The 23502-nt window shown below is 44.5% G+C and overlaps 1 protein-coding gene across 8 annotated transcripts in view; it reads left to right on the top strand.

Moving 5' to 3' along the window:
• ARHGEF18 (Rho/Rac guanine nucleotide exchange factor 18) overlaps positions 1-23502 on the top strand; it is a 50577-nt gene that overhangs the window by 10795 nt on the left and 16280 nt on the right. For 4 of the 8 annotated variants that reach the window (XM_054805590.1, XM_054805592.1, XM_054805588.1 and 1 more), the window contains exons 4-16: positions 597-807; positions 1691-1805; positions 2746-2803; positions 3018-3062; positions 3336-3416; positions 3814-3919; positions 4465-4639; positions 16195-16262; positions 17838-17901; positions 20985-21129; positions 21962-22074; positions 22246-22386; positions 22869-23119. In XM_054805590.1, the coding sequence (XP_054661565.1) occupies positions 597-807; positions 1691-1805; positions 2746-2803; positions 3018-3062; positions 3336-3416; positions 3814-3919; positions 4465-4639; positions 16195-16262; positions 17838-17901; positions 20985-21129; positions 21962-22074; positions 22246-22386; positions 22869-23119 (1573 nt within the window). Of the gene's footprint in view, positions 1-596; positions 808-1690; positions 1806-2745; positions 2804-3017; positions 3063-3335; positions 3417-3813; positions 3920-4464; positions 4640-8767; positions 10270-15093; positions 15114-16194; positions 16263-17837; positions 17902-20984; positions 21130-21961; positions 22075-22245; positions 22387-22868; positions 23120-23502 lie in introns of those variants that run through there. The other 4 variants (XM_054805589.1, XM_054805593.1, XM_054805594.1 and 1 more) reach the window with 4 other exon arrangements.

The raw sequence follows: 23502 nt of genomic DNA, 5'->3' as shown, positions 1-23502 counted from the left end.
CCTATCCATCATTTTGCTCCTATGTTGTTGGCACTGCAACAGCACTTGGTGGTCAGGAAACCGTGGGGCACTGGGGGAGCTGGTCCACCCCTCATTTCCCAGAAAAGGATTTCTTTTTCCTTCCTCGAAGCTGGGCCCCGGTGGGAGGCAGGATTTATGACATGACGCCACAGTGATGATTCAATAAACAACAACATCTGCCATTTCTAAATGCCCAGAGGGACTTTTCCTGGCATTGCAGCCAGCAGGGCAGCAGCTCTCACGCAGGCGAGGCAGGCTGCTGTCTGGGTGGCTGCTCAGTCTCAGGGGCTGCTAAGAGATCAGCACGAGCTATCCAGCACTAAACATCCCGGGTGACCAAGGAGCTCATGGACTCGCTGATGGCTGCCAGAGAAGCTGTTTTTAACAGGCTCAGGACTTGGTGTCCAGGCTGATGCTTCCTGGCATTTCCTTTTTCATGTGCCTGCCATGGTGACCCTCCTTGTCCCGGTTGCATGAGCTCTTTAGGATGGTTCACCCAAGGCTAGGACATTGCAGGGGCTGTGCCATGCCTGGCATGGTCTGATAACCTGGCTTGTTCCTCTTCCTTGAATTAGGTTCAGCCTGGATGCCACAGAGATGGGCAGCGACCCCGAGCAGGAGGATGTGGAGAAGGGGAGCCGGTCCTGCCCACAGCCTCATGTGTCCCTTCAGCTGCCCAAAGGGGAACTGGAAACCTGGAGCAGCGGCAGGGGTGGCATGGTGATCAAAGTGGAAATAGAGCCGTTGTGCCCAAACCTCACGGTCAGCCCTGGCATGGAGGAGGTGGTGAGTGTGCGAGAGCTGTGTGCATATCGGCAGCAGGGCAAGCTGGGGGTGCAGAAGTCACCAACACGCAGGTGTCAGCTGTAGGATGGACTCCTTTGATGCCAGCATTGAACCAGGTGTCCCAGGAGGTCTGCAGGAATCTCAGCAAGGATGAGCTTTCTCTGCTTTGGGACAAACTGCCCCTTCTTGCAGGATAAAGGCCCTGGGAGCTGGCTGATGCACAGCCCTCTTTTCCCACAAATCTAGTTGGAATTTCCCTTGCTGCAACTTGTGCCTGTTGCCTCTCATGCTGTCACTGTGCACCCCTAAGAAGACTCTGGCTCCATCTTCTCTATAATCCTCTGTCAGGGAGTTGAAGACAGCAGTGTAGCAGTGTCACACACCCCCCCCCCCCCCGCCCCTTCACACTGCTTTCTTCTGGGGAATTTCTTTGGATTCAACTCACATGAAAAGGACAATTGTATCACAGTGCTACACATCCTATAAAAGTGAGAAGTGCATAAGAAGGTTTTGGCCAAGTGTCACTTGCTTCAGCCTCCCTGGAGCCAACACCTGAAGTCAAAAACCAGCTGGGCCTTATGGTGTCCTATCATCATAACCCTGACAAAACAAGAGAGGGAAGGGGTGAGGAGTCAGCCTGTTCCCAGTGCTATCTTGGGTCTTGATCTAATCCTGTGCTCTTGTATACCAGAGGTATCAAACCATGCAGCAAGGGGATCTGCCCTGGGGCTCCCAGGGTAGGAGGCTGTGGGAAGGCAGGGATGGTCACTGGCACTTCGGTCAAGGTTCCCTGCCTTGCACCTTGCCAGCCATGCTGTGCCCCGATGGAGGCCCCCTTGGTGCACAAAGGACCAAAGATGTCCATGACTTTTTACTTCTCCAGGAACGTGGCAACAACGGGAAGAGACGGAGGTCAAAGTCTGTCCCATCGGCCTGCGAGACGGTTGCCTCCCCTCCCATACCTTGCAGTTTTGACACTTCTCTTCCAGCTGTGGAAGGTTGGTATATACTATATATATATGGCATTAAATGAGTTCAAGGTGTTTGTGACTAAGAAGATAAAAAAACTGGAGATGTAGCCTCTGCAAGCCTAGACATCCTCTGCCCTTCCCTTCTACACAGTCCCAGGAGCCCCTAAAATAAAAAGTCACGCTGAGTTTGAGTCTGATCCTGGCTAACAGTGCAGTCTGAGCTCAGACATGCCCATCCCCAGTGACACATTGCCATATAACCTCTCTGGCTGGGGCACTGGTCACTGCCTACTCGCACAAGGCAAAGGTGATATCCTAGGAACAAAAGGCACTGCTTCACCTGCCTGGGTTTAAATGTGCCCTTTTTCCTGTACCCCAAATAATGGGGGGCTGTGTGCAGGCCCCTTCTGACAGCATTGCCCTTCACTAACCCACCGTGTGCAGCTGGCTTTGGGACAAGGCTGGCAGGTTCTGGTTTCTGTACTGAAAGCCAAAGAGTCTTAGAAAAACAGAGGCACCCTAGCTCCCATAAACTTAATTTTGGCCTTCTCTGTGCTGCTGGAATCCATTAACCTCTCCCACCTACGAGGACTGCACCGGAGCAAGATGTAGAGACTTGTTAAGAGTACAGCCTGGGAAGTGGAGGGGAAGCTGGCTGTCGTAGGGAGGGTCTCTGGGGTGGTATCAGCTCCTACCCTCTAGCTGCAAGCAGGATCCTCAGAAGTTAATGTAATACAGACTGGAAAAGGGAGGGGTAACACAGAAGAATGAGGTAACCTTCCCCTCCCTCACAGAAATGCAATGCAGCTTTTTCCTTTTCCTCCCCCACTGTTTCCAGCACGTCTCTCTCCCCATGAAAGGCAGAGTGGGAGCCCAGCAAGATTAACAGGGTCCAGTCACAGCGCTTGCAACGTGGTGCTCTGCAAAGGCAAACGAGGGTCCCTGCTGAGAGTATTTTGTGTTCCAGGTGTTGAACCCCCTGCTTTGGAGATGCTGGAGAAGGACCACGTGTCCCCAGACCACGTGTAGGTATTGTCAGTCCTGGCTGTTTTGAGATGGCTGAGATTCTTGAGCGTATCTCAGCTACTGGAGATGCAATAGCAAAGGAGATCCCACTCCATGCTGGGGCACAGCTAAGTAGTTGGTCGTAAGCCAGCGCCTGATGCTTTGTGGGGTGCAGAATCTCTTTGCAAGGACATTTTCTAATCCCCTGCTTTTATTTTGCCCCATTCCTGGTAGGCTAATTGTCCAGCAGGTACTTCAGGAGCTGAAACAATATCATGGGTAAGTGTGCCTGGGAGAGGGATGTGGGTGGGGAGGTCCTACGTCTGCCTAGCACCCACCTGGCAAATGAGGGGCAAATCCCGAGGGTACCAGAATCGCTGTATTCTGCCAGTGAAACTAGGGTCAAATTGCAAGGAGAAGTAGCATTTCTCATGCCTCTTCTGTAATTCTAAACATGTTCCTGCCCCGACTCCAAAGATAAGCCTTTCTGCTGACTCAAAAGTTCTCCTCTTGTGTTCCTTGCTGTCTGCCTGATGTCTTTTCCCTGCACAGGGCAAAGCAGAGAGCTTGTGTGCAAGAAGGCAGCGATTCTTCCCAGCAAAACCTCACCTGGTTTGAGTTCCTGTCCAATGAGTAAGTGAGACAGACGGTAACCCACACGCTGTGTTCCCACAGCAGACTGATTGCAAGCCCACTTCCATCTATGCTCTGCTGCCCTGCTGATACTGTGTGCAGGACACTGGTATCTGCAGGGGTTCATCCAGGATCAGGGCCTCATTGTGCATGGCACCAAACAAAAGTACAGAAATAGCAAGAACTCGCACAAATAATTTGAAAGTTCAACTCCTTATGTGCAAGTGTCCCATTAATAAATGTCATGACTGATGCTGAACCAGATCCTCCAGGAGATGGAAAGGTCAGAGATGGGGTCCTAAAGTAAAGCTTCAGATGAACTCTACCAGTGGTCTCCTTGAACTGTGCTTGGCCAGTTAACTTCCCCTTAGTTAAGATGTTTTTGGTCTTGTTTCAGAAATGAGGACAGTGGAAAAAGCGATAAAGCGGAGAAAGGCACAAAGGTGATGCGACGTCTGAGTTCCCTGCGGAGCCGAGTCACTGGGTCCTGGCAGAAGGATAAGGTGAGGGAGAGATGCTGAGTTTGTGGAAGGAATTGTTGAATTCTTCAAATAGAAAAGGGGATCTGACTGCAGGGACCAGTTAGCTGGATTGCTTTTGGATGGCTGTGGCCTCCGTATTGCTCAGCAGATGCACTGTGACCCCTAACATAATGCACCGGACAGTGATCCCTGACTTTCAGCCCACCTTGCTCCAGGGCACGTTCTGGCTGCTCTCATGCTGCCTTAGCATGAGCTGTGCAGACCAGGAGAGAGTGCTTTGGCTGGGTGACTGCCAGGATCACCCCCTGCGCCCGCAGAAGCTCAGACACGTGGTGCAGTGCTGTGTCCTGCCCCTCATCAGGCACAACCCTAGCCTAGAGGGACTGGCCCGAGCCTTAGGAAGGCATTTGGGAAAAGCACTGCCATCCCAAAGGGTTGGGCACAAAGGTGCCCACCGTACTTGCTGCACATCAGCTTTCTACACACTCGTTTTTACCGAGGGGGAAAGGAATGTGTGGGCAGTGCGAGGCCTGTAATGGAGCTGTGTTTTTATTCTCTCCTTCCAGGGTAAGAACAAAGAGCAGCCAAAAGAGAGAGAGAAGGAGAAAGAGTCGAAGGAGCCAAAAGAGAGGTGGAAAGAGATCAATAGGCACCAGCTTGTGCCGGGGGCTTTCTCCAGTTGCACCAGCTGCTCACTGTGTGCCAAACCTCTTGGGAATAAAAGTGGTCTGCAGTGCCTGAGTGAGTATGGCTGTCACTGGCTCTGCCCCAGCCTGACTCTAACCTGCTCCCCAGCCTCCCTCCAGCCCAGGCCGGCCACTTCTCTGCTTAAATCCGCCTCATGGATTGCTCCACTTTTCTGCCTGGCTTGACTGTACGCCACCACCCTGCTTGGCCTGGCTTGGTTGTTTCTCCAGATAGTCTAAATGATCTCTAAATCCTGCCTGGCAATAGTTTATCCTCATTTTCTTTGGCCGCTTGACCATTTCCTGCTCCTTTCCCCCAAGGAAGGTTCTAGGTCAATTTTTCCTTTAATAATTTCTTTTTTTTACAAAGCTCTGCTTTGTCCAAGCAAATATCCCTGCTGCCTGAGGGAAGGCAGATCTTTTAGGCTGGTTTTCGCAGATGCAGTGATGTCTCAGCTCAGCATCTGCCCCATGCATGGGCACAGGGATTCCTAGAGCATGCAAAACTTTAACACAAAAGTCAAACGGTGCCTCCCAGAACCTGCATGGGTGAGATTGTTGCTTTTCAGATGTAAGCAGTGCGCAGGAATGGCAGCTGCTCCTTTGCCAGCATGCATGGGACTCTGTCGTCCCACTGCTTTCACTGCGGCATTGCTGCATGGCTTTGATGGACAAACCCTGTCCCTCCTCTTTGGGGCAGGTACTCAGGGCACTGAAGAACATTTTAATTCCCAAGGGATCATCTGTAGGCAGAGAAAATCTTTCGGAAATGAGAGAATTGCTCGCTCTCTCTACCCTGTATCCTCAAGCAATGCTCGCTCTCCAGTAAGGGTCTCTCGGAGACTCTTAAGGTCAGTAAAACCTTCCTGGGGCATAAACAAACTGGCTGCCCTTGGACACGTGCCGTAAGAAGCGTATTTTCCCTTCAGGGCAGCTGGAGGGAAATTGAAAAGGACCACAGGCCCAGCAGTTAGTGAGCATTTTTCAGGTGTCACAGCAAAAAGTAGGAAGCAGGGAGCCGAGTAAGAGCAAGTGCTTTGTGGATATTTAGAGAGAACCCAAATATTATGGGAGGAGGCAGAGTTATGCCTTGTCATTCCTTTCTGAGGAACCTCCTAGCTGAGGCTCTGTTTGCAGGCCTGCGTGCTGCTTTACAAAAAATATCTGAACACAAGAGGATACAGACAATCCTTGATCCCCAGCGCACCAAGAGCTTGGAGCCATGCTCTGTATGGTCTTGGGAACTCTGAGGTCATTGCTGGTGTGAGTGATTCTTCTCTGGACAACCACTCTGGAGATCTGTGATCTGGAGCGCAAGGGGTTGGAACTAGCTGTCGAAACGGGCGTATGGCTCCGTCATAAATGTGTGGGGATGGGACATAAGTTATAGTAACTTTTACCCTGTTTCTCAGCCCTTCTGTGAGGAATCTCTGTTCTTGAGTCTTGGTAACATTCAGCAGAAAAACTCCAAGGTGGCTGGGGAACTGGCACGTGTTGGGGGCTCTGTGTCATCTCCTTCGGCTTTCTGGGCTGCTCAGGGATAAGCTGCCCAGGCTAACGTGGGTGGCAGGGCAGCAGAGCTCGGTTTTGCGTGTTCCCTTTGCGGTGGCTTGAACTGAGGCTGAACAATTGGGCAGCGTTCTGAGACATTCATTAAAATTAATGGCCTGTCTGTGGTCAGATCTGGACTGGGACTTGTTGTGTGACAGCCATTAGCCTGAGAGTGCCTATATTTGGATTACGCTGGGCTGAAACCTTCGCGAGCTGCTTCTGGGCAGCAGAGTTGATAGTTGATATCACTAGCTGCCGTTACTGCAGCTAGGAGCAGTGCGTGGTCTCCTGACAAGTCACTGATAGGGCTCTTGAAAAGCAAGCTTCGGGGCCACCATGTAGCCAGAGTGGCATGCCTGCTTTTCCGAAGCACGAGCTGCTCCGTCAGGGCTCAGTCTGAACTCTACTTGCTGCCAGGATCTGAGGACATTTGGCTGCTCCTCTTGTTTTCTCATAATGAACTCACACTTCATCTATACGCTTTGGTCCTAGTCCAGCTCTCGGTCCATCTCATGGTCAGGTGCTGCTGTTTATGTTAACTCCATGGTATTTTTAACTGCAGCACCACCACGTGGTAGAAAACAAAACAGGCCCATCGAAAGGAAAGACAAGAAAAGATGGTGGTTAAAGAAAATGATGAGCTGAAGCTAGGGGGAGGAAGGATGGGGAAACGATTAGGAAGCCTGAGGTCTTTTTGTAGATGCAAAAAGTCTGGTGTCTTCCATGGCTGTGATGAAACAGAGGAGTGAGAGCTCTCCTTATTACAGAAAGTAACAGCAGGAGGAATTCTGCTTTTAATTCAGAACAAGGGATCATTGTTCTGCTAGAAACGTGCCCGTGAGCTGTGAAGAAAGTAGGCAGCCCGGGTGGCCCCGTACGTGGTAACTTGTTTCCCTCTCCCACCTGATTCCTCCCGTCCATCCTCACACCACGTGGCACAAAGTGTCCCAGGGAAGGAGGCTGTGGTGTGTGTCAACAGTATAGATGCTGGAGAGTTTCTGCAGCTCCAGTTTCAGAGTCTCGCGGATGTGATGTTAGGAGTCTGGCAGGGATGAAAACCAGAGAGGAACGTCTGCAGTCACTGGGATCTCAACAACAGTGGCCACCCAAACGTTGCTGTTATGTAAACTTTGAGCTGTGAGTCTCTAGGTTTATTGTTCACCTGGAAATGGAGAAAGCTCCTTTTGAGCCTTTGCTGTCAAGGATGGAGAAGGTTCTGTGCCTAAATTAATCCTCTCTTATAAACATGCTTCCAGAGTTTATGCAACAGGAGTTAGATGACTCCCAGGAAAGCCCTGACAGGAGGAGAGCTCTCCAAGCCCACTGTGCCACGGAGGCAAGCCAAGGATATGCCGTGGAATATGGATGGCAGGGGGATTGCTTCCCTCCTAGCAATTTGAGCTTGAGCACTGGGGCAGAGGCGGGTCTTCTATACCTTCTTTAGTTGGGAGTTACATCTCTATTACTCTATGGGAAAGATAGAGCCCTGGCCCCCATAGGGAGATCAGATCGACCACCCTCTCCGAAAGGAAACCTATAGCTGCAACTAAAGCCTTGCGCAGGCTTCAGACAAATTCCTCCTCTTTAAGAGAAGGTGCTCAGATTAATGAATCTTCCCAAATAATACAGACTGTGCTGGACACCAGACTGTCCACTTGTCCTAGGCTGACCCTTTCAGGCTGCTTCAGTATACAGGCTGATTTATCACAAACCGCTGCAACAAGTAGTCTCCAGGACTTATTCAAGGCACGTTGTGAAAGAGGCCTGGAGAGCCGGTTCCTTTCTCACAATGGTTCTGTGGGACACGGGTCCTACCCATGCTGCTTTATCTGTAAGGAAGAGAGGTCAGAATGGCTCTTGGTTTGGACGTGAAGTTCAATGTGTGAAATTCAGCTCTCACTTGGTGCTCATGCCTGCACACTTTTGCTTTTAGGATTCCCAGTGCAGCACCAATAAGCTAATGTGGAAAGGATAGTTTGGGCTTATAATAAGGAGGAATTACTTGATTTTTCTATCCTGAAATTTCTGCTCATAGCCCACACAGTCCTGAGAAATCTGAAAAGCAGGAGGCAACCTGAAACTTTGCATTTCTGGAGAGACACAGCCACCAAAATGCTTCTGTTTTGTGGGGAAAAGGAGGTTTGGCTGCTGTAACATGATGACAGTGATAAATGGACTGGGAGTCCTACTTAGAATAAATGATTACTGACAGGAATCCAAATAAAACAGGCAAAACCAGAGCAACTGCGCTAGGCTGTGGGTTACTGTAAGCCAGTAAAGCAGGATCTAAAGCAAATGTGAAAGTGGTCTGCAGTGCTGGGTGCAGAGGAAACACTGACAGAGCTAAAAGTCTGCTGACACAGAGCTGACTCGACCGAACTCTAGAGGTTTTAGAAAAGGAAGCTGAAGAATATACTATTCTCAGTGCTTCTCCTTTTCTGCTTTTCACTTTCTTTTCTTATCTGGGCAGTAATGTCTTCATCTGGAACATCTCCAAGGTGCTGCTCCTTGCATTACCTGCTAAAACCCCAGGATTGTACGCTTGTCCTGACAAATACATACGGCTGCCCGACAGTAATCTATCTGCAACTCATTCAGTAAGAAATCTTTTGTTATTATAGAATTACACAGGATCAGAAAGCCAGTGCTATTCTCTTCTTTGCAATCCAAACCTTAGCTCTGAGCTACAGAGTCTTCCAGCTGGTTGCTGTGCCAGATTTTACAGATTTTGTGGAGATGCCCTGAGGCCAGCCGCACAGGCACGGCACGTTCTCTCCGTGACAGCTGTAGTTGGGCAATCTGCAATGCTTTACTTTTATATTATAGCGAAGCACAAAGTTTGAAGTGCCTAAGGATTAATCTGTCACCAAGTGACAGCCAGCTGTTTACCCCCAAACCGCTTTATTTAATGATTATTTCTCTGTAGTGCTGAGAGGCCCCGATAAACAACCGGGACCTTATTGTACTTAGTCCTATTCAGAAGCAGCACAAAAGGGAACATTTCTGAAAAGCTTGCAACTCTAAGATGAAAAAATAAAATCGATTAAACAGGTCGCAGCGTGGAAACGAGAGGCAATATTGGTCCCGTGGTGGTCTAGGATTTCAGCTCATTTCCAGCCCAAACGGTGGCAGGTTCTTTCAAAGCAGTGCGGGAAAACTGTAGGGTGGATTTTGAGAGGAAGTTTGTTTTGTAATCGCGTGCGTTGCACTTTCAAGCTTGACAGGCAAGTTGTGTGTGATTTAAAATATGACAAACTTGCGGTGGAGATCAGTTTGTAAATCCCCAGAGTGAATCACAGATCAGGAGGTAAGACTGGGTCACGGGCTGTTCTGATTTTTCCTCCCTGCACAGAGCACTTCGGCAGCCCGGTGCTAGCACTAGGCCAAACCTTATTATATCAGGGAAAAGGTGGTGGGTTTGGTTTTTTTTTCCAGCAAGCCATTTAGTTATACAAGTCAGTGCATGAATCTGCTGATAGCGAAGATAATTCCCCTTTGCTTTCGCTGTTTGTCTGCACAGGGGTCATTTGCGAAGGCCTGGGCAGGCACTCCAGTGGCGGGGTGGGTGAGGAAGCCAACGGCCTGCCAACCCGCCGGGCACCCCAACCTCGCCGTAAACACTTCAGCGTGTTTCGAATGGCAAATCCCACCAGGCTTTTAATAACGAATTACGTATTTAGAGTAAGTGCCGGACGCTGCGCAAACACATGAACTACCACGTTAAAGCTGTCACTCGGGATGTTACATCCCATCCGTCAAGGGTCTGTGTAGTCTTTGTTCCCGCCGCGGCCGGGCGCTGATGGAAGGCAGGTTCCCCTGCAGATCCCCCGCGCTGCGGGATGTTTACATCCGCCGGCTGGGGCAGGGGAATAGGCCGCAACGGTTCTCCGGCTCGGGGCGGGCGGCTGGGGACCCTCGTCAGGGAGAGGCCCGCTGGCTCCGGGCTCCGGCCGCCTGCCCCGGGCTGAGGAGCCGGCCGTGCGCCCCGTGAGGAGGAAGGAGCCCTCCCCTCGGCCGGGCGCAGGCGCGCACCCTCCGTCTCCCTTTTGCTTCCGGGACACAGGGGCGTTTCCTGTTGCTGTGGCTGCGGCTCCCGGGACCGAGAGTGCAACCGGCGGTTCCCGGGGGACTCCGGTAAGAGACCGGGCTGTCAGCGTGCCCGTCGGCGCCCCGAGCCTCGGCCCGCGGCTCCCCGCGGCGCCACCCCCTCCCGGCTTTAACGAGCCCTCCCGGTACCGGGAGCTTCCCCCCTCAGGGCAATGGGAGGCCGCGGCCCGCTGACACCCACCCCCCACCCCCAACCCCCCGTCCTGCCCCTCCCCGGTTCCTGTGGCGGGGCAGCGCTGCTGCTCCCGGGGCTTCGCAGTGCCCCTGGTGAGGGGGATTTCAGCGCGTAGCTGTGGGGGGAGCCTGCCCGCTGCCGCCTAGCAACGTCCCGCAGCGGGCAGTTACACAACGCCGGCCTGCTCCGGCGGCGCGGAGGAGATCCCCGGTTTGGCCGGGGCAGCGGGTTTATCTTCCCTTTCGTGACAAATCCTGTAGCGTTTATAGCCGTCCCAACGTTAGCAGCTCAAGGCATAATCTGGGGGACAAGACTTAGCTTGTGAAGAGCCGGCCTTTATCTTTTAGGGGGTGAAGAAGGGATAAAATATCGCTGTGTGCGTTAGGGAGGCGAGCTGATGTAGCCTAATGTGAAACTAGTTCACTTTATACCACAGTCTGAGCATCCTTATGCTTGTGATAATGAAATCCTGCATCTCGTCTTCTCGGTTGCTCACACACGTAGTGCTGGCGCCGCAGCGGTGAGAAAAGGCCGGGATGTGCATAAAAACATCTTAACCGTGTTAGGGAAAAAAAATGGTGAAAACTTCTCCTTATCTGCAGTTGTGCTGACTGACCCATTTAAGACATTCCATAGCCCTCGCATATTAAGGAGAGGAGTGGGAGATCATATCAGATTGTAGGCTTAGCTCGTCTGTGCTAGAAAGAAAACCCTGGTAGGATCGATGATGGATTTTGGAGGAGGGTGGGGGGAAACAGGGAGTAATTCAAACAGAAATAGCTTTTGGAATGTTTCTGGTACTGTATTTGGGTTTGGTGCTCTAATAAATAAGCAAAATTTCTGAATAATGTTTGAAAGTTTTGTGCTGTGGTTTTGTTATTGTAGTATCTGTGTGTCTTCTGTGTAAAAGCAAGAGAAGAAACGGCTGCGTCTCAGTTCCTTCTCTCTCCTCTCGTAAAAGAGAATTTTGTAGGTGGTTTTTTTATTTGGCACTTTTTTAAATTTATAACGTTATAAGGTAATAATTTCTCTTTGGTATGATAAAAAAAATAAACCCATGAAATATGGCTGTCAAAGAGGAGCCATCACACATTGTGTGTTGTAGTTCCACCTAATGTTTACCTATGAAATATTTTAAATACCTTTTATGATTGTCATAGTTGCTGCTTCAGTTCTCCAGCATTCCCGTAGAATGGGGGAAGGGTTCAGCGTGAGATAATTGAAGTGGTGCTTGTATTTTTTTTAGGCTAATATGCTAATTTTACTTTGCATTGTTTAAAACCCAGAGACATCAGTTGTTTGTTTGTTCTGGTTTTGGGTTTCTGTGTTTAAAGAAAACCCCAAGGCCACCAGAACCTGCAGTGTTGGGAAGGACACAACCCCACCCTCATCCGTCTAGCTGATATTTTGACAATAAAACCAGATACAGTGAGAAAGTAATTATAGGTTGTTTTTGGAGACAAAGAGGAATGTTTTAACAGGGAAACTGAAACTTGGTAATTTCGTGTTGTTGCTCTCTCACGTGGACTGTCTCTATTTCAGAATGTGAAATGTCTCATCACCCTGCACCCTTCCAGTTTTTGGTTTCTGTCTCTACACAATTAGGCAAGTTAGCAAAACAAGTAAACACCGGTCACCAAAGCTGCTAGGACAAAGTTAAGTCTCTTCTGAGTTCGTCAAGACACCTGACCTGGATTTACTGAATACAGAAACTTCTTCATGTTCCAGTGAAACTCCTCCTCTTTCCTGAGATTTATCACAAAATCATTCTGCTTTTTCTGGAATGCTGTAGTTGTTTGAAATCTTTCTTGGCTGTTGTGTATCTCTATGTATAAATTCAGATTTTATATCCTGTATTAATCATTCACTTGCAAGTTATTTCCTTTGTCAGTTCAAGGGAGAGGAATTACTTTGTATGGTGTACGGGTGAGAAAAGAATGAAGAGATTCTCTTTGATCCCTGAAGCATCGGACATTTGAAAAGAGAAAAATTTATTAGTTTCACAAGAAAACTGTTTTGTCCATAGCTCTCTTCTGCTGGTTGGATTTAATAGGTGGTGATCCTTAGCATCAAAAGAGCGCTTGTATCATTAGAATCACTGTGAAGAGGTATCCCTCCCTGAACTTAAGATTTTAAAGGGATTTTTGTTGGTTTTTTTAATCTGCCATTTAAAAAACACCCAAATGCTGTATGCTTAAGGAAAAAGAAAAAAGTCAGTAGTTCAATTTTGGATTAATCACATATTTGGATTAGTCAGCATATCTGATTCTTAATTGTTGTTGTTTGCAAATGTCCTTTTAAGAGTTGTTTTATTGGGCAGTACCGTTCCAGACCAAAAGTCAGGATCATAATACTCATAATATCTGGTGAGTCATAGATTCGTCCTGGAATCCAATTCTGGAAGACATTTATAGGCCATTGCCAGTGTCTGATCTAGTGGAAGGTATTACAGCTGGGGGAGAAAATGTATTCGCCTGCCCTTTTTCAGCTAGGTTCGTTGCCCTCTTGCATGCTGCGAATCTCTGCTTTTGGGCATTATGTTGTCCAGTAAAATGCTCTTAAGTTGTAAATTGGTTTCTGTGAGGCTTTGGGAAAGCATCTCATTCATAAAGGAAGGGTTTTTTTATTATACCAGATATTAATTTCATTACCCTCAATTGTGAACAGGATCTTTTATGATGTTTGTGAGCCTCTTGGTCTTCAATATTTCTTTGCTGGATGAGGCCGCTGTTTCAGTTAGTCGGAGCAGTAGGTCATCGCTGGCACTACCCCATGCACAATGCTCCAGGGGCAGTGACAGTCCCATAGTAAGGGATAACGTGATGCTCCCAAAATTCTCACTCTAATTCCAAACCCGTTGATTTAAGCCCAGAAACAACCACAGTGGGTTTGCTTAGTTTCCGTGCTACATGTGGTATCGATAGCTGTTGAACCCATAGCTCTGTCCCCATCCAGTGGAGGTAACCCAAATCCTTGCACCTTCTAGGTGTGTGGGCAGTTTAACTGGTGTTCTCAGCACTAGCCAGAGCTACAGCCCTTCTGCATAGTCTGGCTTGAAATAAAATCCTTTGGAGGATCTGTTTTTTTCCCTGCCAAACTAATCTTCTCGCAGTTCCAGTGAGTGATTGAAGAATGGGCAAGAGGAAGGGAAGAGCCTGGGTGGCAGTGCTCGGAGTTTTTAGTTCTGTCTTTCTCAGGAATACCCTCTAGTTTGAGAAGAGCTTGCCGACACAACTGTCTGTTTAATTTTTGTACCTTCCCAAATTCTTCATCTGAATAAGACCAAATGCCACCAGTTACTGATAGTACATGCAAAAATATTTTTCTCTGTGAGTTTTGAATTTACCAATGCTGCTTTTTGGAGGGTGCCTGTAGTGAGTTGGGATAAAGGGAGGAAAAAACCTCTCCCATCTGTGTTTTCTAAGGTTACGTATCTATTATTTCTATATAATGACCCTTCATATTTATCTCTGCTCTTAAATATCAGTCTCAGTTTGTGCAGGCTCCTGTCGCTTCTTCACTGTCCTCTGTCCCTCATTCTTCTCTTTGCTGTTTTCTTGACCCCTGCAGTTCTCTAACACCCGGTTCAGAGAGGCTGTGCAGAAGAATAAAGAATGCAAAGACATCTTACCTGCAGAAAAAGGAAATCAAATTCATTAGTACTTGAATACTTGTTCTCATCCTTAATTGGAGTGTATTTGGTTCAGCACTGTCTGCAAAAATGTGTTGAACAGAGAAAGCTGAGCATATTTTATAAAATTAAAGATGCTTACAAAATAGTCTGATTCCTCTGTCAGTTTTCAAAATTCTTTTCTGTTACATGGGCAAAAATAATGCCACTTGGAAATCATTAAGTTAATTGCATTTCAAATAATCTCTTAGAGCATCAAGTCCTTGGATTCACCTGCAGTTTTCTGAGGCTTTTCTGTAGCATTTTCCTGTTTTCTAGTATATTCCCTTCTGTTGTGTAAAGAGTGTTTCAGCAGCATAGGAAGCTAACGCACAGCACTATTAGATGTATTAGCTGATTAAGTGAAAAATATCTACTGAGAGTGATATAAACAAGTGCATGGTTTTAAAATTGAAATATATTTTTAAGTTGATATCCCTTTTACAGTTACCTTAACAAGCTATGCAAGCGTTTGAAGTAGAATTGGTCCTACTAATAATAATAGGAAAAGAATTATCAAATGTAATCAGTGAAGATATGTAAATGTCTGTTTAAAGTTTGATAAAATGTTTATAGATGACTGTATTACACAATTCTAGATAAATGATGTGGATTTCGTTTTGTGTGGTGATTTCTGTCCTACAGTTTGCTCCTTTTTCTTGGGAGGAAAGGGATTTCCATTGTCAACGAGTTGTTTGTTGTTGTGGCTTGTCTGTTAACAAGCTTTTCACTTTCTGGTGATAGGTGGAGGCCTTAGCAATGCAGAAATAGCTAATATATTTGTTATTCTCTACATAGGTTTAGCAAGTGAATAATTTGGATAGATTTTTATCATATATTTGCAGAGGCATGTACATTTGCAATTAGATATAGCGCCTTTTGTTTTGTTGCACAGGGTGCGGTATTGGTAGAAATATCACAAGAGAGAAGTTATGGGAGGTGATTGAGTGCCTGCCACACAAAAAATTTCCACAGAAACAAAGTGTTCTGCTCTTATTTCCCACACTTGTGGAAGTTGCATAACACGTAAGCATCTTTCGGGTCTGTGCACTCAGTCTTTCTCTCAGGCTTGTTTTTATATCTTTCTTAATTTATTTGTGTTTAAGGCCAAGTAAACATTTTTCTCCTGTTCTCAGAGCTTTACTGTAATTATGGAAAACACTTCTAAGTGAGCATTTCTCTACCTTAGCCAGGAGCCTTAAAGCAGATCACCAGTCTTGGCGCCAGGCGCGGATGATAGTTCTGTTTGGATGAAGAGACCTTAAATAGTTTTTTCTCTGTGCTTTAAACATAAACAGGATTTTCTCTAGCAGATATGGTGTTCATCTTCCGAGTTTTGTTCTATTTGTCTTTTAAGAGGCACACCTGAAGCATATGGGAAGACACAAATCCTGGTTTCCTTTACTGTCTGAGTTGCTGGTGTGCTGCTTCTGCTTGTTTTATAAATGGGCAAAAAGACTGCAGAAAATATTTGACGCTACGAGTTGTCAACCTGTTTTCTCAAACAGTAGATATTGTAAGGAAAAAAGAGATTGGATTTAAGTATAATTAATGGGTTTATGCCTTTTGAGTGAGAGGGCTGCTTTGGTTCCTTTATCTGGAAACAGTTCCTTTGTGAAGTGAGAAAAGTGGTAATGCTCTGATGGTGGTAATACTTTGATGATTCCATGGTGGGTTTTGAAATTTACTGTAGTTACTTCAGCTCCTACTAGGACTCTGTGCAGAGGGGCAGCTATTCATATGGAGCCAAATAAATTGCTGCCTTCTTGAATGGTATCAATTTTGAATTGTGAGACATGGAAAAAAAAACCTTTGCAAATACGAGAAGAGCAGTGCTCTGGTTGAGTGGAGATTAAGCAGAATACTGTTAGTGCATTCAATAGCATCTCTTTGTGCTTGCATGTGTGAATTGCATTGTCAATGATTCTGAGTCTTACTGAAAAAGTTTGAGTAGTTGGTGTAGAATCAAGAACACAACAAAGATGCTTGCTGAAACACCTGAGCTTACTCTGCATCTCTTCCAAAATTAAGGTAGTTTACATGTCACTCTTCCTTTCCCTAAATGAGAATAACAAGAATAATTTCAGACTTTTTTTTTTTTTTTCAGATTGTGCAGTGAATGTCCATAAGAACTGCAAGAGTTTACTGGCTGAATGCAGCAGCATCAGACCCAAGGTGGATTTTAAAATTTGTTCTTCTTTTATAGTAACAATGCTTGACATAGCCAGTTTAACTTAGTGCGTGTGTTTTAATTTACATCAGTACAGAATCTTGCCCTACATCTTCAAGACATGGAATAGTTATTAACTTGTCATTATAGTAATTTATGACAATGTATGCAGGGAAAATAAAGTGAAACATTTTGTTGCTGTACTGAAAATTGCTTCCCATTGCTTGTGTCTGTCAGAACTGTGACTAACCCCTGTAAGAATACTCAAACCCATCACTTTTTGGGGGAATATAATTGAATTATATGGTACCTCTGAATTTTATGCCACTGTATGGTTGTACCATCTCAAAGCTGATGGAAGAGTGTTAGGGGTGGAGAGGAATTTGGTTATAACAGTTGTGTATTGTTTATAAGCTGAGCAATGCAGAATAAGTGGTTTCATTTTTGAACTGTGATGAACTTTATATCTTGCTAAGCTGTTCATTTTTTATCTGCGTCACCGTGGTGCCTGTGATTGCTTGTAATGTCACAGGTTGGTTTCAGATAGCTGTCTATCTGTGGAGTTTTTTTTATTCTGGTATTGGTTTTTCAAAATCATTTCCTCCTCCTTATAACTAATTATACTTGAGGGAGTTTTAGTTTGGTTTAACCTGCAAGCATTGATGATTTCAGAGACTGATAGCAGATTAGGGACTACCATGAGGGGGGAAAGAGAGAGCAGAACAGCTCAGACCTGAGCAATTAGAGGTTAGAGGAAGTGCTTTCAGCCATTGGTGATTTAGAATGTAACTCTTTTGAGGGCAGAAATGTTCTTGTGGGGTTTTTGATATGTACTTTTAAACTTTTCAAGGCATTGTGCATTCTCCTTTTAAACAGAAAAATTCACTTGCTCTGATGCTTTAATTTCCACTCTTCACCATCTCCCAAACATTCATGGGTGAATCAGCCCTTACAAACCACTCCTGAAGAGAGCAGAGAGGGAGCAGTAGCACAAAGTGATATGGGGAATGAAGTCAGAAATGAGATCCTCAGAGTGAAGCAAGACTCCCCAAAAGCCATTTGTTACAGGCTGTATTACTTATTTAATTTCTTTGCATCTTAGATAAATTGCATCTCAATGAATTGTAATACCCTAGTGTAAGAACGAGAAAGCTGTACAGATTGCCAGAGGTGCAATTTTCAGTGGGCAGTCTAAATTTTGATTAAAACTGGCTGGGTTAGTTTAGTTAGTATTGCTGTAAACTAAATGGCAACAAAGTGTAGGTGAAGACTGTCTACATAAAGGGTTTGCTTTTATTTAATAAATTATTTATGATCGTAGCTTTAATTCAGCTGCAACTTCATTTTTGGTTCTGTTTCAGTCTGGTTTATGCTCGATGGGATTTTTATACAAAGTGTTAATGTCTATATGCAGTTCTTCTGGAATGTGAAAAAATCAGAACTGTTACTCTGTCAAATCTTTCATACTTTCAGTACACAGCTTCACTTACAGATAGTGCTATATGATAGGAAAAATATGATTCATTTTGGACTGAAAGTTTGGTCTGTATGTTTTAAGAATATTGTATTTTATCCTATAGCAGAAAGATTTGCAGCACAGACCTTCTGGATCTCCGCAAAGTTCGCCCCAGTGCATTTCCCCAGGTTTGTACTAAAGAATGATTTCTGTGCTCAAGGCTTATCTGTTCAATTGTATTTTTTTCTTTAATATGTTTTAAAGGCTATACACAGTGTGTTATTGAAGTATAGAAAAGGTCTCTTTTAATAAGATGGCTTCATTTTTTTTTCTATTGGGAATGGCTTAGAGGCTCCTAGCAATCTCCTGTGTGTTTTTATCTTTTTATCTTTTTATTTTTCTTTATACCTTCTTGCTGTGTAACCTCAAAATATCATGGTGAAAAGGGATCAATAAGCTAGTTTTTCATTGATTGTCTATTCTCTGGCCTCTGAAAAGACTAGAACTGTGAACTTTGTTTTACATCAGATTTTCATAATTGTCTATTTAAAACTTGCCTGCAGCTAGCGGTTGCTAGAAATCTCTAAGACAAGCTAGCACTAATGGTCGGAACATAAATCTCTGTTGAAACAAAGTGGGAAAAGGGATCTGAGAGGAAAAAAAAACAGGAAGAAAACAGCTGTATTGCAGCATAGGCTTTGAAAGAGCTTTTCGCTACTGGAAAAGACCATCACGGCCACAGGTGTATGATTTAAATGGCATTTTAATTGTACATTGTACAAGGTCTTCATTAACAGAACAGGCTTCTTGGCTCTCAGATGACTGGCCCGGACTAGAGCAGAATTCTTTTCTGCCTTGCAGTTGGTCCGTTTCGTTGTGTTGATGGCCGTAAGAAACACAATTAATGTGAATGTCCGAGTATGTCTATGTGTGTTTCATATGGTTTTGTTAGGTATTATTTGACTTGCGTTGCAAGGTGTACTTCTTTATGAAGTAATCCTTACCAAGAGGTAGCGCAAAGGGATTAATTGTTATAAGAAAATAAGTGGCCATTTGCGTTACCAAGAATGGTTTTGTGCATTTAGGGGAAAGTGCAGAGGCTAAAATAGGAAACAATAAGGAATAATGAAAATAGGAAAAGTTGGCTGTAGGGCTTGTCGTTGAAACAGCTCTGTGGTATACACTCTGGTCTGGTGTGATAGGGTAACAACGATCGATAGGGACTCTCAGCAGTGTGCAGACAGTGCTAATTGAACTCAGAAAATGGCTTTTTGTTGGTGCAGACTCTGCTAGGCAGCCAGTACTTATTTTCCATAGTCAAAAGCAGAAGGTGGAAGTTAAAGGAACAGCTAATAGCGTGGACATTGTATGTCTTTACCCACAGTATAACACTGCAGACTGCAGTGCCCAGCAAAAAAAGCCAAAGGTATTGTGTCAACATAAGAGAGAAATACATTTTCAAGAAAGGTACAAACTGTGTCGGTTGTGTCCCCCTATCCCTCTCTCCATGTTTTGCCTCTGAAGATTTTTAGATTTGGCCTGCCATTGTGAAACAGAACTTTATGTTCTTGGCTTGTGGAGCACAGAAGAAAACTTGATGGCTGGTGATTTCAATGTGTCCCCAAATGGAAATGGGACGGCATTTATTATTAAGCCTTTGTTTAAGAAATCTGCCTTTACAAATCTTGCTAATATCTACTTAGGCTCTTCTTTTGGGACAATGGGCTTGGAGCTCATCACTTGGAGATGATGGAAGAGGACTCAGTTTGCTCAGTTTGTTTTAGACTGAGAATGTGCTGTGTGTGTAGCCAAGAGATTTCAAACCCAAGCACACATTGGGAAAGGTATTTCCAGCAGGAAAAGATGTAGTGATATAGTTTCTATCAAATGTCATTGATGAAACCTTCCCTGCAGCCCTAATAGAATTCTAGTCAACTGTTTCAAGGAAGACGAAATGAGAGACAAGCAGATGTTGAGTATGGGATATCAAGAAATGTGGAAAAACCTGTTTTATGAGAAGCGTGAATACCTTGATTTAGCTGTGTTTGGTTGAGCAAGGCAGAAGTGGAGGGAGAGATGATCCTTAGTGGAGGTACACTGAGGAGGGCAGACTAAGAAAGGGGAACTTTTGGGGATGCGCTTTTACAAGAAAAGTTGTAAATAGGCAACGCATAAACCTTGTCTGGGAACTGGAGACCCTCTTGAACTGCTACAACAGCATGGTCCTGAAGCAACCTCCCCGACAGTAGTGGAAGATGAGTTTTATCTGGGTCTAAGACAAAACTTGCTCGCAATGGCAGAGTCCTGGGTTCAATTATCCGTGCCATCTCTTCCACCCCCATGTCCTTAAAAGCACTTTGAAAAAAGGGCAGCTGCAGACCTTGTCAGTGATAAGTTCTAAAGATTCTGACTGATTCTTCATCTTTGACTTCCCTGAAGTTCCTTTTTTTAAAAGGATGTATTTTGTCTCCTGTTCCTTATCATTCATTACAGACATTAGTGCTAAATAATTGTATCCATTTTTTATAAGTCTATTACAGGCTTCCATGTATTGTGTAATAGTGATTAAAGTTTTAAACGTCTTTCCAGTTCACAGTCTGTCTAGATTTAAAAAGCACTAAAAAGCTGCAGTATTAAAATTAAATTTAGCTCTGATATCTATTACGTTCAGCGTGCGTGTGTGCATGCAGATATAAATCACTGTGTAGCAATAAGCATTGCAAAGAACTTGTGGTTTTTATGTGATCTCAGATTTTTCTTGTTTGCCATGAAATATTCTGTGCCCTTATACAGTAGGGTGTGAATAATCGTGTGTAGGTTCTGGTGTTTTACTAAAGGAGAACATACTTTGCAATTTCCACACTAAATAGGCACAGTAGGGACCAATTTCCTGCACTTCAGACCTGCTGATTTAGCCAATACAGTAAGTTAAGTGGCAGCTTTACATTTCTAGAAGGATCACAGGTAGTATAAAAACAGTGCATCTCTGGGGCCACTTTACTGTGCCAAGTCTGAGGGCAGCCAGTAGTGAGCATGGGGAATACAAATTCAAAAAGCAGCGGCAGAAGCAATACAATTCCAGCTCATCCTGAGCTGTCTTTTTGTGGTTCCTTTTCAAGAAAATGGAATGAGAATGTTTTTTTGGACAATGAGCTCTTGACATCCAAGATCCTGTCTGTTCTTCGTCCACATTCAGAGAGAGGTTTGAGAGCAGGCAATCTGCAATGTACACCTCATTTTCTGAGTACCAATTCAATTTTTGCCTCTCTAGCCGCTTCTTTGAAGGAGCAGCCCCGAAGTCTTCTCCTGGGACCGGATGGCACCCCAGTACTATCCAGGAATCTCGGTATGACTATCGCCCAAAGAGGAAATTCTCAGTCTTCATTGAATACTGCTGGAGCTGTTAATAAATTTGGGTAAGTAAACTGTTTCTCTTCTAATGCACTAGGTTCTGCTGCCCCCCCACTTCACCCCCCCCCAATGTGAAAATTAAAACAATTACAGAAATAAAGCAAGAACTCACATTGACTTTCAAGCTCAAAAGAGATTCATTGAGCTTTTAATGCTGAAATTCATTTCCCTGAACAGTAAGCCTTTTTTTTTTTTTATTTAAATTACCTTGTCTTCAGTCCCTCCGTGCTATGTCGTGAAAGATATCATGTGAAATAGAGCAGTGTTTAAATATCTCTGTGTAGATTATGATTTTCATGGGTATATTTGTCTTCAGACTTGTTGAAATTCAGTAATCTCCTCTGAGTTCAGTTATTCTAGGTTGTGCTAGTTCTGACTAGTGGAGGAGACAGCAGTGTTTTAAGTTGCAGGATACCTTGATTAAAACAGTAGACAAATTCAAAGCTATCTGCTGTTTTAAGTAGTTGTTTACTTTTATGTGCCACAGTTATGCTCCCTTCTCAGTGAAAGTGCCCTTTGTACTCTGAACTGGCTGTGGCTTGTCACCAAGTGATGTCTTTTAAAATGTCATACCAGAAGTTACATGCTTGCTCATGCTGCTCTAATTAGAACTGTAATATTTCAGTGATGGAGTTGCTAAATCGATTAGACTGTTTAAAGTTGGAGTGCAACAATAGCTTTTATATGTTTATTTTAAGTTAATTGCACTATAGTTTAGGAAAGATGCTTGTTAAAGTAGTTGGAATTTTATTTATTTATTCGGGTATGGTCAAGCAACTTAAAAAAAATGTTAATGTTCTATTTTGGTCCCTTGGTCTAATTTCTTTGGCCATTTAGAGTAATTTCAGGAGACATGGATGAAGGGGATTCAGGCTTCATAAAATTTAAGCAGACTTCAGATGATGTTGTCTCGCTTGCACCTTCAACAGCAGACTCTATTTTTCTGGAAGGTATGGAATTTCTGTGCTTTTCGGGATTTGTATGCAATTTCTTACATGGTTTTTAAAGCAACACTGAGATGTTTATACTCTTGTTGTTGTTGTTGTTGTTAATGATGGTAATGAGGGATATGGTGGGAAACAATTTAATGATAATTGAAATTCAATGTGCTTTTGGTCTAGATACATATTCTGTATCCCTCCGAAGTGAAATAGAAACAGATGCTCATGAGTTTGAGGCAGAGTCTTGGAGTGTTGCAGTGGAACAGTCTTATGCAAAAAGGCAAAAGAAAGACGTTATAAAAAGGCAAGATGTCATTTATGGTAAGAGTATTTGTTATTTTTATTATTCTTATAACTTTTTCTATTTCAGGATGCCACTGTTTTGAAATAAAGCAGCAATCATTATTTTTATTGGTTCCCACTTTGAGTTGTGCTTGAAAACTAAAATTGAGTGAAGGTTTTCAAGTCTGTTACCTGTTTTAGTCTGCATAAGTCCTCCTATTAATGATTTTAAGCAACCTGTAGTTTTCAGTATGCCTGTGTAAGCAGCAAAGCCCAGCTGTACCATTAGGGAATAGCTCAACAGCAACTGGGAGATGTCATTAAATAAGTAGGATCAGTCACTGTTTGGCTGGGAGATTAACAGGGCAAATTTAGGAATTTCACATCAGTGATGCAAAGATTGTGCTGAAGGAGTGATGCAAAAGATGGTGGCTTTGGGAGCCTGCTTTTTCGTATCTCACGAGTCACTGCACAGCATGTAAATGACTTGTGATTTTTTTATTTTATTTCCCCTTGTCCAGAACTAATGCAGACTGAAATGCACCACATTAGGACGCTGAAAATAATGCTGAAGGTATACTCTAAAGCCATGAGAGAGGAACTGCAGTTCCCAAATGCAATCATCAACAAGCTGTTCCCCTGTGTGGATGAGCTGCTGGAGATGCATGGGCAATTTCTGCTCCAGTTAAAGGAGCGACGAAAGGAATCCTTGGAAGAAGGCAGTGACCGAAATTATATAATCCAGAACATTGGAGACCTCTTAGTAAAACAGGTGTGAATTAAATTTTACCAATGTTGTTGACGCTATTAAATTTCTAAAAAGCTAACTGTGAGGTTAAAGTTATGTTATGTAAAGATTGATTTGATACTGGGTTTAAGATTATCTTCCCAATGTAATGTGTGAGCATGACTCTCAGGAATGTATCTGGTTGCAAATAGTACAAAATGTCCATTAGCTGTTCTTGGGGCACATGGGTATGCGTGTTGGGGGATATGCAGCTGCAAATGGTTTGGTTCTATTTTCTCATCTGTTCCAAAAGTAAAGTAATGTATACCTGGTGTCCAGCCCAAACATGGCTCTCCTGCATTTAATGCCCAGCTTCTTGGTTCTGACATTTTAAAAATACAGTAAAGATCCTTTAAACCGATTACTGC

The sequence above is a fragment of the Grus americana genome, chromosome 28 (genome assembly GCF_028858705.1).
Source record: "Grus americana isolate bGruAme1 chromosome 28, bGruAme1.mat, whole genome shotgun sequence".
Lineage (NCBI taxonomy): Eukaryota > Metazoa > Chordata > Aves > Gruiformes > Gruidae > Grus > Grus americana.
This window is presented reverse-complemented; position numbering and strand designations above follow the sequence as displayed.